Source organism: Nipponia nippon, unplaced genomic scaffold, assembly GCF_047370975.1.
Source record: "Nipponia nippon isolate SJK-2023a ecotype South Korea unplaced genomic scaffold, ASM4737097v1 scaffold_1, whole genome shotgun sequence".
Taxonomy (NCBI): domain Eukaryota; kingdom Metazoa; phylum Chordata; class Aves; order Pelecaniformes; family Threskiornithidae; genus Nipponia; species Nipponia nippon.
The window spans coordinates 118,234,999-118,247,921 of NW_028262290.1; the positions used below are offsets into that span (position 1 = coordinate 118,234,999).

General features: G+C 36.2%; 1 protein-coding gene across 4 annotated transcripts in view; it reads left to right on the top strand.

Annotated features, from left to right (window-relative positions):
- Positions 1-12,923, top strand: part of ULK4 (unc-51 like kinase 4) — a 249,023-nt gene that overhangs the window by 184,856 nt on the left and 51,244 nt on the right. For all 4 annotated transcript variants that reach the window (XM_087757950.1, XM_087755528.1, XM_087756334.1 and 1 more), the window contains exon 36: positions 6,289-6,474. In XM_087757950.1, coding sequence (XP_087614076.1) covers positions 6,289-6,474 — 186 coding nt within the window. The remainder of the gene's footprint in view (positions 1-6,288; positions 6,475-12,923) is intronic.

A 12,923-nucleotide genomic window follows, 5' to 3' on the forward strand; every position in this document is an offset into this window, starting at 1 on the left:
AAGTTCTGTGGAGCTGCTGACAGTAGTTCTCTGTATTCATTGAGCTGTGTGGCTACATAACCCTTTATTACTGTTTTGAGGCATTCAGTTCTTTGTGAAGTTTATTTTCTGGAGATAATGGAGGTCTTAAATTCTGAACTAACCATCACTTTAAGATATTGAGTTAAAATTATTTTCTCTGGTTTGCTATTTCTACCTATCTTACCATATTTACAGTTTCTTATGTCACTTTGAATAATTGCTTTCCCTCATTTATATGTATATCCCTCAAGTAGATGATTGTTCCATGCCCCATTGACTTGTCTATTTATTTATTTTCCTCAAGTTCTACGTGTTTATCTCTCTTAATAATCCCTCAAAAATCAATGTGAGTTAAACTTGAAAATGTCAAAAACTTAGAACCAATTTTTCGCTTCTGTAATTGTGATTTAGTCTATCACTTAGGGCATAGCAAAGCAAGTGTAGGAAACCTAGATTGCATGTAAATGAAATTTCAGAGTTTTTAAGAATGTGAAAGAAAAAATAATTACAAATTCCATCATGCAGAAAACACTGCAAATATGGAGAATTCAATATTTAATCCCATGATCAGTCTGCCCTTAATTGATCAATAAGAGGAAAATAAATTGAGCATTTAGTCTTCTGCTTGGCAGCTTTGTGTTTAAAAGTTAATTATACTTAGCTTTTTTTGTGTAATGTTTCTCTGCTTGAACATAAATGTAATTTGATTATTATACTGAAACTTGCAGCAATTATAGGAGATATAAAATACCTTCTACTTTTTGATGTACCGTTATAGTGAAAAAAATAATTAATGTTTACTTACTTTTGAAATCACTTCAGTGTGGATTTTCAGAAACTTTCAGAAACCTAGCCAGTACCTATAAAAAGGAGTTTCATGTCTCTCTAGATCCTAGATTTAGATCCTAGGTGTAGATCTTCCAGTCTTTTCTGCAGCCTACCAGACTGCTGGGAGAGAACTTTTCTTGTCTTCTGGTGGTAGGCTTCTTCACTATAGTATTACTGGTAAAATTTGCAGTTGGTTACTGTGCTCTGTGTATTACTGTTGAAAGACTGGTTAATCATGTGCAAACATGAAGAGGACAAATATGAAGCCTCAGTGCACATGGATGAATGAGATGATCTCCTCTAGGTCCTTTCTGTCTCTACGTTGCACTGGCCCCAGCACTGTGCCCTGACTTTGGTTTCAGAGCACGTGAAGGTATTTGCCAATGAATAATGAAAATAACTGCAGGAGAATGATAACCCTGTAGACAGTAGAATTTTATTTCACATTTCTTAGGAATACAGACAGTTCTGTGGTCAGAGTGGAAAGACATATGTTTATTTCCTGTATGTATAATGTATTGGTGTTATTGTACTTGAAATGTTATCTGCAAATTATATTTGAAGAATTGTCTTCTACAGAGCTACCCTAAAAAACAAACAAACAAACAAAACCACAAGCAAGAACACACCAGAGGAAATAAGAATATATTGTCAAAAGCACAGAATTTTAGAATGGAGATTTAGTTTCTCAGCAATTAGGCTAGATTAAAATTAACTGAAAATACATTGTTTTTTAAAATGTTTTCCCTTAGGTAGGAGGACAACAATTTTGCCCTAAGCCAAAATATAATATTTTTTTGTTTAAAGCTGTGCATATTTACTAATAAGAATAGCATAGTAAAGTTAGCAGATTTAATAATGATGTTTTGCTTTTACATTTTGTTTAACGTTTGCAAAATCATCTTCCCTATAGTTCCCAATGGTGCTTCCTTTACAGCACATTCTGTATTCACATTACTGATCTAATGAACATCTATCTCTTATCGTAATAAACTCTCTTTGTGTATAACCTCATTAATGCACTGAAATAGTGTCCCCTCCGGGTAATCCAGACAGTTTCATTGTAGCTCTAAAATTAGATGCTGTAACAACTCCAACGGAGTGAAGACTGCCACTTCAGCTCAAATGATCACACGTTTTTTGCAATGGTTTGCAATTCATGAACACACTGCAACTCGGTTCAAAATGAAGGCATTTTTGACAACAGACTGCAGCAATATAGATGTGTAATAACAAGAAGCTTCCTGCTCTTCACCACATTAGCCTTAAAATACACAGAGCAGGTTCCATCTAGAAAGGAAGGGAAGTAGAATTTTATGTTATGTTTTACAGGAGGTTATAACATGGCCATAAAAATTAAGTAAAAAGTAATACACAATCTTCATTGCACAAAAGTCTTGTCATGAGGCATTATTTTAGAATTTTGAAGTGAAAAATAAATCTGCTGTTTTGAGTTAGAAAATGGCAAAAATTATGATTTTAGCTGTTCAGTAATTTATTTTAAGGTGCTGGATTTTCTTCAGGCTATATACTAGCCCAGAATATTAACAGCTGCAAGGAGAACGAGTGCTAATGTTTCTACCTTGCTGAAGGGCTGAATCCATAATCCCTTCTAAGACTGATAAAGCAAAAAGAAATGAAAGGCCACTAGAGTTTTTTCATGTAATTATGAAATATTAAGGGGCAGATATTTTCTTAAAGAGTTAGAACTCTAGTTTTTCATGGGTTTCTCCTCCCCTGAGAGAACAAAAACTTAAGTAGCTGCTGTCATGAAAAACTATAAATGCATTTCAAAGACTTGAAATATACTTCTTCGTATCAAATGGAATTGTTATGATTAGAAAAATAATCAGAACACTGTTCCAGCTGATTAAGAGATGAACCATCCATCTATATTCATTGTCTAGCAACATGATTCTAGCTTTACTGTTCTTATTAGACATGAGATACTATTTATTTGAAAGCTGAATTTTCACTCCTTGGTTTTCTGTATTTACAGATATTTATTATATTTTCAGTCATTGCTTTTGTTCACACCAATAATTTTCTTCAGATCCTTTACTCTTTATAACTGTTAATGAAAGTACTAACACTGACTGGCAGCCGTTGCTAAATTTCAGGTTACCAACTTACGACTTTTGACATCTAAATCACTACTTGTCGCAGTGAAACAGCAAAATGGTGAGAGTATAGAGAAAAATGCTGATGCAGACATACTTAAATAGGGACATTGCTGAGAGTTCCTCCTCCACCTTAATTATTGATTGGTTAGACTGTAGGTTAATGATTCTTATCCTCTCCAGAGTAGATACGGTCTTTCCTGTTCCCAGCTTGTTTTCCTATTCATCCAAGACCTATGCTGTTTTACCCTGCAATTTTCCAGGATGACGGTAACTTGCTCCCCAAACTCTGGATAGCACTGAAGTTCAAACAGACTCTGGTGAAGCAGAGGAGCAGAAAAGCCTGAAGTACAACAGGCGTTGAAGGACTTCATTGGCATTTGTGATTGAATAGAATGATGTCATGGCTGACAAGTACTGCGAACCCTGGATTGATACTGGTAGATTTGGAGGATGGTCACTGACAGCTTGATATCCTGTAAAGAGCAAGCCTATCTGATGCCAAGACATATTGGATGGAGAGATTCAGGGTCTTCCTTTCTCTTGTTGAGGGATGAAGAACAGCAGCAACAGTGATAAAAGGTTGGGCGTGCCGGGAGGAGATAAGCAAAGCCATTGGACCAAGCCCAGCTCCTCCTCATAGGAGGGCAAAACATTGCATCTTCTCACTAACTGGGGACTCCTGCTGAAGACAGCCATCCTTGGGAATAACGCTAACAGGCTGGACTTGCTCATTTGCTTCCTTGAAAGTCATGTACCCTCCTGGTGTCAGGAAGAACTGCAAAGGACATGGTGCTTTATGTATTTCTTCATGAAAGGCTGTTGTAGGGGCAGTCCTCTGCAGAGACTGACACCTTTCCACTCCTCTGATATTTAGCGAATGTCTCAGAAAAAGACCTTGTGAACAGTCTCACCTCCAAGTATGGCTGTTGTGATTACTGATTACACATGGGATTTTGTGCTTATGGAGCCCAGGGAACTAGCCTCCACTGCAATACCAGGGCAAGGATGTGTCTGTCCAAATGTTCACTGATTTTTTATTTTCTATGTTTGGTTAGCCCAAAAATGACATTTGAAAATTGAATATAGTTCGGTACTGTGATTCTCTTCAAGGAGTGGTTGATACACCTGTCTACACTGATCTAGTAACAAACTGCAAGTTAGAGTGCTGCTTTTAAAAGGGATATGAGAGATACGTTGAAGTAGTTTAATTTTTCCTTCCTTTATCTAATAGCATTTTTTTGTCAGTGAAGGAAATACAAGTCAGCTCAAAGCCCCCACTGAGATCAGTGGAAGTTTTTTTTACTTGATAAGATTGAAGATATAAATGGAGCTATAAAGCTTGTTACTAGTTGTAGCTTTTCCTCCTTTTTAGCCTTGCTATTTGTGTTGACGATGTTATTAGATAATTCTGGATGTTGGAAAGGGAGCAATCAAATAGGTGGCATTTAGACTGGAATGAAGAAAAACCATACAGCAAAACTGTGGAAGAAATAGCTGCTGTGGTCCTGTCACTTGCATAGCATTAGGTCAAATAGAATGTGATATGTCTTGGGGCTATGTGTTCAGAGCTTACAGCTCAGTTCAGTCTGTTTTAAACAGCCAGCTCTATGAAGCTAATGGAAAACAGGATTGTATTTGCATACAGATCCTTGGGGAACTGTTTCTTGAATATTTAAGGAGTATATGTCTGATGATATGTTCCCAGATTGCGTTAAAGTAACTGTATGGGTTTTCCTTAAAATGAAAAAACTTGAGAAGTTCATACTGCAGATTAAATAAGTCATCATTATTGAAATGGTTGGAAATATTATATAAATGGTTGGACAGATTATATAAATTGTTTCCTTTTTATTGTCAGTAAGGATAGTCTGTTAACTGTACTTTAATCTAGCTTCTTTGTATTTAAATAGTATTTTTGGAATTAAAACACTGAGTAGGAGTGATGAGGTGTTTTTACACTTCTGTTCCTTACTGGTTAAGACCACCACTGGTCTGTTTTGTTCTGTTCATACATTGTAAGGCCAGAAAAGGCTATTGTAATCATTTAGTCTAGGATCTTATATAACAGAAGACATAGGACTTTCCTAAATTAATTCCTCATTATAGTAAAGGGTTTTATTAGTTTTTTAGAAAAAAAAAAAATTGTGATACATAAATTGCCTGTGACGGAGAATCTGTCTCAGCTCTAAGAAAGTTGCTTCAGTGGTTAATCGCTCTTATTAAAGAAAGAAAGAAAAAAAGAAAGTATTATCTTCCTTCTAATCTGAATTGCTTTATCTAAAGTTTTGAGCTATTGTCTCTTACCAGTCCTTTTTCAGGTAAAGGAATTAACCTACCCTCAGCCTGCTTTTTTTTCACATGTAACCGAGAGAACATGATCAACTGCCCTTTAACCTTCCATCTGAAAAGCTATAGACATCGAATTCCTTCAGTCTTTTGCTGTTATGTTTTCCAGTCTGTCATGCTCTTGCCTGTTCCCAAGAAAGCTCTATGATTTTTTTCCCTGGCTCTCGTGAAGCGTCTGCGCTAAAACTAGGGATTGCGCTCCTGTTGTCGTTCCAGCAGTGCCAAATACAAGCATAATATCTGTACTCATTATTTCCAGATTGTACTTTCAAGAAAGATATAAATCATTTTGACACCAGTGTCATACTACCAGAAGCTCATTTAAAGATGATTATTAGCCATGCCTCCAAATCTTTTCCATAATTTTGCTTCCCAGGAAAGAGTTTTTCCATCCCATTGCTAGGGCCTGCTCCAGTGCCTGCTCTTCAAAGGGGTGCAGAAAAGCTGCAATTCAGGAAAATGTTTAAAATCTGCAAAATGTACCTCCTAATGTGACTACTTAAAATCCATTAAATAGCTGGGTAGCCTGTACTCTACCTCAACCAGAAGCCATAGACTTAATTTAGAAGTAATTAAATGAAGTTTTATGGTGTGCATTATGTAGAAGATTAAACATCATGGCTATAATGATACTTTTTGCTATTACTACTTCTATTTAAAGCCATGTATACTGTCTGAAAATAACAGAGTTGGGAGCAACATTTTCAGTGTTTTTATGATGTTACTATAGATAGGCTATTTGATAGAATCATAGTGGAGATGTTATACTGCTGCTAAAGACCAGATACATTTTACTTATATTTTTATCACTTTATTAAGCTTAGTTTAAAGGAATTTTGAGTCAATCAATTAGAAATTATTCTTTCCTGGCATGATGCAAATGTTAATACCCTTCCAAATCCCCACTGATATGCAATTTTTCTGAAATTGGAATTTGATTTTTATTTGTTCATTTTTTGTTCATTTTTAGCTTCCCAGTGAAGATATTGAAATATTTGAGAGTGCCTCACAGTGCTTATCATTGCTGGTTCAGCTGTATGGAGGGAACAGTCAGGAGAGTATGTCTCCAGAAAACATGGACAGCTTTGCTGAAGTACTGAGGTCCAAAAAAGATACACGACAACTGAAGCTTTTGTTGAGAATTATAAAGAGACTGGTGAGTTGGCTTCTGAACATTTTAAAAGTGTATGTGTTTATTTTATATCATTGGATAATTTTTTGGCTGTTTTTTTTCCTCTTAAAGTAAAAAAGAGTATAAAAGACATTTGAAAACTAAATATGTGAAGTTAAATTTTATGTCTTTAATTTTCAGTTAACTCCTCTGGAGAAGATAGCCACCTACACTTAAAACCTCTTACAAAATGATTGTTGGATTTCTCCTGTTTCAATTAACTGTTCAGCTATTTAAATAACTCATGTTATTTATATATTTGTTTAGTACTTCAGCTTTATGAAGTATTGGAGCAATTTTCCGAATGCCTTCTGAAAGAACTAACCTTGTAGCATTAAATAGCTGTTCAGAAACAGAGTGCTTGATTTCATGGTAAATAAAATGCCATTTTGTACTTGAAATAGGTTTGTGCGTAGACTGTTGACTCCTCATTCTCACTGAACGATAGGGACCACTTCTGCTGGAGTGGTTGTAATGTAGAATACCAATCAGTGGGCTTTGTGCAGCGGCTTAGTTTGGTGATGTTATTAATGGGTAGGGATTTCGATTCTGTCGTGCTCTGACATGGTGGCATGACAGCAGTGTTGTGTCTTTCAAGTAGCTTAGGTGGAAAACCTCCTGTATCTGTAACGTTCTCTCAGATAATAGTATGCTTTTTATCTTGAAGTGTCTTGATAAGAAGCTTTGCCTGCATTGTCACCTTGTGTTGATTGGTTAGTTCACCCTTTACTCTCCAAAAGCAGGAGTTTTCAATTAAAAGGGGGTAACTTCCCCAGTGTAAGAGGCAGAAGACACTTGAATTTTGCAAGTGCAGTGCTGGCTACTAGAGGAAGGCCATAATCAATGGCAACAGAAGCCATCCTATTTACAGAGTTAAGAGGAAGCAAACCTTTTTGTAGAGCTTTTGGAGCTGTCCCTGTCCTCTTTCTCCTGCCTGCTGTATTTACATCACAAGAAAGTAAACACCATACCCTTCTTCACAGTTTTGCTCAGTCCTATCTCTCTCTAAAAGAAGCACGAATATATAAAATTAAAATTGAAATTATGTTTCAAATTCATAATTTCTCTCATTCTTGACATCATATCAGGTTTCACTCCATTATTTTCTCATGCTCTTCCTGAAAAGAGAATTCTAGCAAAGATTTTTTTTTTTAAGACACTTCCTATTGATTTTTGCTTGTACCTGTGCTTCTCTTTCTGTGTAATTGTTGTGCTGCATTGAACTGGTTTTTGCTTTTCCCCAAAAGCAAGAAGAGAAGAGAGGCAACGAAGTGTGAGGAAAGGAAAGAGAAATAAGGCTGCGATATATGTATCTAGATTATCTGATTTTGGCATAGCTACAGACTTGTCTCCTTTGCCTCCATTTTGAAGACTGTGGTTCAAAAGTTGACCTAGCATCCAGGATATTTAACACAGAAACTTCTGTTGATTATCTTAAAAGAACAAAGCTATGCTATCACCTTTTGAATCTTGCAAGTTCCTGTACTTTTAGATATCTCCTTTGTACACCAGTGATACTGGTACTTGTTATTTATAATATCAGGCATAGATTTTCTGTAATTATTTTAATGAGATCATAGGATTTCTTTTGAAAGCAGGGTTCATAGATAATTTGACAGATTATTTAACAAATCTTACATTATTTCTCTAAACCTTAAAAAGTCCTGTTCAGAGGAGATGATTATCTTGTCAAAATTGTCATAATCACAAAAGACATTGAAATGTAATCATATCTATTTAAGAAGGATTCAGCCCACATTAGCTGTTCATGCTGAATTTTGAAGCCTAGAGCAGTGTTCTTCTTTTTTTTTTTTTTTAAATATCTGAGCAGTATTTTAATAGAGGTATCATTAAGTGCACCAATTTCTATTCATGCCAATCAGTACTTGTAGAGAGCATATTTCCAATCTGTGGTCGCATTAGCTTTGTTCTTACAGGCACAGGTATTGCTTATGTAAGACAGGAATATACAAAAATAATTCAGTGTTTATGCTATAGCTGCCTTTATAGTATGTATTTCTGGAAATAAAGAAAAGGCGTAGCAGTATGACTAATTAGTCTTTGTCTGGGTGTTTCATAGGACTCTGTTGAGCCAATGGAGATGGGTGTCTCACTTTAGTCTTCAGTTTAAAGCATGTCACAGAATTTGTTGACATACAAGATGACCTTACCTTGGTGAAATGGAAACTTATATCTATGTGTTGTTTTAATTTAATAGCATTCATTCATTAAGTTTTGTCTCCAGTTGTTGGAGGGTTTTTTTTGGACAAAGTTGGAGGTTTGTTTTGAGGGGTTTTTTTGGTTGGGTTTTTTTTTTTGGTTTGTGTTTTTTTTTTTTTAAATAGTCATTTTTCATTGTCAGCTTTGACCAGCAAATTGACTGCAGGGCAATTTAAACTTCTTGCAACACTTTCTTCACTGATATTTGCCCTACAATTTTGTTGCATTCATTTATTAAACAGAAATAAAGATATAGGCCAGATGGGGGGGGGGGGCGGGAATCTTCATACAGACTTATTAATGGAATCGCCATTAACAGCCCTTTTTACAGGCTTTATTTTGGTGTAAAAAGAAATCATTAGGAGTGAAAACCAGAAAAAATATGCTTTGAGCTAACTTTTGTAACTGTGTAAGTAAGGATCATTTAAAAGCTTTAAAGAGGCAGCATTGACTGTCGTCTTTCTTTTTTTTTTTTTTTTTTTTTTTTTTTTATAATTGCCTCTTCTCTTTCAAAGCTTTTGGCTCTGTCAGGCCCAGGTTAACCAGTCTTTTTCAAGAATGTTCTCTCACTGACACTGATATAATGGACAGAAACTGAATAAAATTATTGAATCAAAGAAACAGGGTTTGGTGGGTTTGGTTTTTTCCCCTTCAGCCCTTTTACTAACTCTCTTGTTCCGATTACTTCTTCTTGGGTTAGACAATACTGCTATTCAGATAGTCTTCATCTTTTTTTAGCAGCATTTGTGTAACCGATCAGTGACGTCAGGGGAGTGATCTTGTCCCATTCTTTGGTTCTAGGAGCTTCTCCTGCCACCTTTTATGGAAATTACTATCTTATCACTTCAACTCTTCTGTGAAGATACAGTGCATCTTATTGCAGTCCAGTAAATCATCTAGATTAAAGTATTTCTTTGTGCAGTGGAAGAAATTTTCATTTGGGAAGCAAATAGTTCAATTTTTTCCTGCTTTACTGAGAAGTTTTTCATTTCTCTGTTCCCCCAGAGGGAAAAAAATCTACCTGCTATCTCAATTTACCATCTAGTATGTAACGTAAAGGCAAGTGATTATCGCCAGAATTTTTATAGAACTAGCTAATATCTCCACCAGACACATGATCACTGTGGGATTACAGCTGGGTACTGACAAATAAAATGTTTCAGCTTTCAAAACAAGAGAAGACTCTTTTTATTCCGTCTAGTAATAAGGAAAAAAACCCTCTGAGAAAAACGAATATGCGTCAGGCTGTAACAGGCAGTTCTGCAGCCACTGTGGAGAGTGAACTTTTGTTCTGTGACTTTTACCTTAAGTACTTGTCAGAAAGTATATTTGAATTCTACCTAAATCACACTTTTTTTTTCCTTCTGATCGTCTTTCTAGAACTTCATTTTCACTAATTTGCGTATCTTAACTGTCAAAAAGTTGTTTATCCTTTATTAGCGAAGAGCTAAGACATTTAGGATGTCATCTGCATGTCAGATACCCTGTGGGGGATACGTATAAGGATTTCTCAAATTGTATTAGGCTGCGTAGTAAAGATGTTAAGGCTAGAATGACAATACTTGAGCTGTGGCAAAGGTGCATAACTTTCATTAATTTCATTGTAAGATTGTTGAACACTTATTTGCTCTTCCTGCCAGTTTGCGCCACAGCTATGGCATCACTGTGTACGTGCAAGCAGATTGACTATCCTGCTTCCAGTAAACCAAAGCCTGGGCAACCACTGGTCACTATGTCTAAAATATTGAAGTCCTGTGTCCCTAAGTATTTCTGTCATGTAAATTAGTAACTATATAATCCTGAGTTTTATACAGAGATGTGCTGAGTTCACATCTTTTGAATTGACAGTTGTGTGTTTGTATATTAAAATACGTGTATATATTTTTACTGTGATAGTTCCTAGGTTAGGTCCTCATTCTATTAGTCACTGATCATGCATTATGAGGAAAGACATTTAGAGCTTGAAAAGACAGACAGTGCAGGCAGCACAAATGTTTGATTGAGGGTAGCAATTCTGCAATCCCTCTCTAAGTCGAACATCTTGCTGGAGATTTGCTCCTCAGTAGATTCCTGCAAGTACGTCTGCAGGGAGCTTGCCTCAAAGAAGGTGAAGCAAAATCCCAAGAGATTTTCAGATAGCATCCCTTTTACGGCTTTAGCGCCACAAGGAGGTGCTTGTGCGGCAATTCCCGGTGGAGCCTGCTTTCCCAGAGCCTTCCAAAGCTGCAGGAACCTGCTGGTGGATCTCCTGCGGAGAGAGCACAGCGCTCTCCAATAGGCGCACTTAGCTGGAGAAAAGCTTCTCCTGCATCTTTCTCCTAACCTGAACCTTTTAAGCGTGCCTTTAATTAATTTCATTGGTTACTAAGGTAATCCATAATATTCCATTGCTCTAAGGAATAACTTTATAAGAGAGATGCTTGTTAGACTGTGAATACAATACTCACTTGTGGGTTGCTGACGTGTATAGGTATACTCGCTATAAATGCATGTGTTGTTATATATGTTTTCCATAAATTACATATCTTTTTAAAATCCAGATGACTTAATATGAACAATTTCTGTCCTTCATTAGTATTAGTCTCTTATTTTCAAGTTGTTACCAAGCCTGCATCCCTTTCTTTTATTGGCCTCAGTCTAACAGAATAATGTCCCTGGCTAGGATGGAGCATTTCATTAGACACAAACAACTGAAGATCCCCCCAAGAAGAAAAAGCTAATCAGCATTAAGATACGTTATGGAGATCATAAACAGACGGGTTTCTCAAAATGCTTTGAGGCAAATACATGGGAAGGATAAAGCCTCTTCATGCTTCCCGCCGTGCGGGGGAAGCTCCCTCTGCTTGCATGCTCGGGCAGGCCTTTGGTTTAGGGTTTTAATGAAATTGGAGAGAGTCCCCAGAGATGAGAGATGGGGAGGCCTCCAGTGCCCGCTGTTGCTTGGGCAGCCTTCCGCCATGGCACCTCCAGGCCCCGCCATACTGTGTGGGGGAATGGCCCATCCTCAGGGGACGGCTCTCCTCCTCCTCTACTTCTGGGTTTTAATCTAGTTGCAAAGTAAGCTTTTAAGTATAGCTTTTTGAATTTGCATATGTTTTGACTGAAATACAATCTAATGATAGTCCTTTTAAAAAAAAAAAAAAAAGTTACAATGTCCCTGATGAATATTAGCAGTTGTTAGGGATATTTGTGAGTCGGAATTGCTGGACCAGGCCCTTCCCTTTGGTCAAGAAGCAATATATTAGGTTTACAGCAAAGAGTTAAGAAAAACTGGTTTAAATTTCTCAGAAGGTGAATGCAGCTAATCACAACTATTCTAATACAATTTAAACAACAGTTAAAGAATGATTTAAATAGAGGTAGTATAGTGTAACGTAAAGAAATTACGCATTTGGCAGGCATAGTGGCACAGCCTCTTTGCTGTACTTTGTGGTTTACTGAACAGAGAATTGAGCCAATATTGATTAATTTATCTGAGCAATTTGGATTTTTTTTTTTTTTTAAATCTCACTTAAGCTGCATTTTGAACTTCATGTTCAGTTTGTATGTCTTATGGGCTCTACCAAATTCTCATGGAAATTAAATATTGTACTTTCACCAATAAACCCTGATGGAAGGTTTTTTTAAGCTTAGTAAAGCATTTTCAGTAGCACTAAGAAGGAAAATGTTTAGTCAGTGAAAGTGATCTTTTGAATAGTCAAAACTTAATAATATCCCAGTTTGTTCTCAGACATTTTATGAGCAATAGCAAGTCCTAAAATATGGATTTTTTAATTTACAATTATTTGCTTGATATTAAGAATAACATAACTTAAAAAAAAAATTTAAAGTACTTTATGAAAATGTTATTTGTATGTCTAGTAATACTTAGGATATCCAGATGTGAGAGGGATACTGTAGTTGATTATCATTCGAGATTCCATGGCATTCTTTATAGTAGTATACATGGTTAATTTTAACTTGATGAATTACATTCTGTGTATTGAAATCCAGGACACAAATTTTCACTGTATAGGTCTGATAAGAATTTTCATTTTTTGTTAGAAATGGTTAGATACTGTTTCACCTTAGAGGCATGTGCATGTTTATGACCTGTGTGCCTGGCTTACGTAGCTTGTGAAGGACTAAATTCAGGCTCATTTATACTTTGTGTAACTCATGGGGTGTTTTGCGGATACTGAGAAGTAGTACGATATGTTAGCACTGTCCTTGAC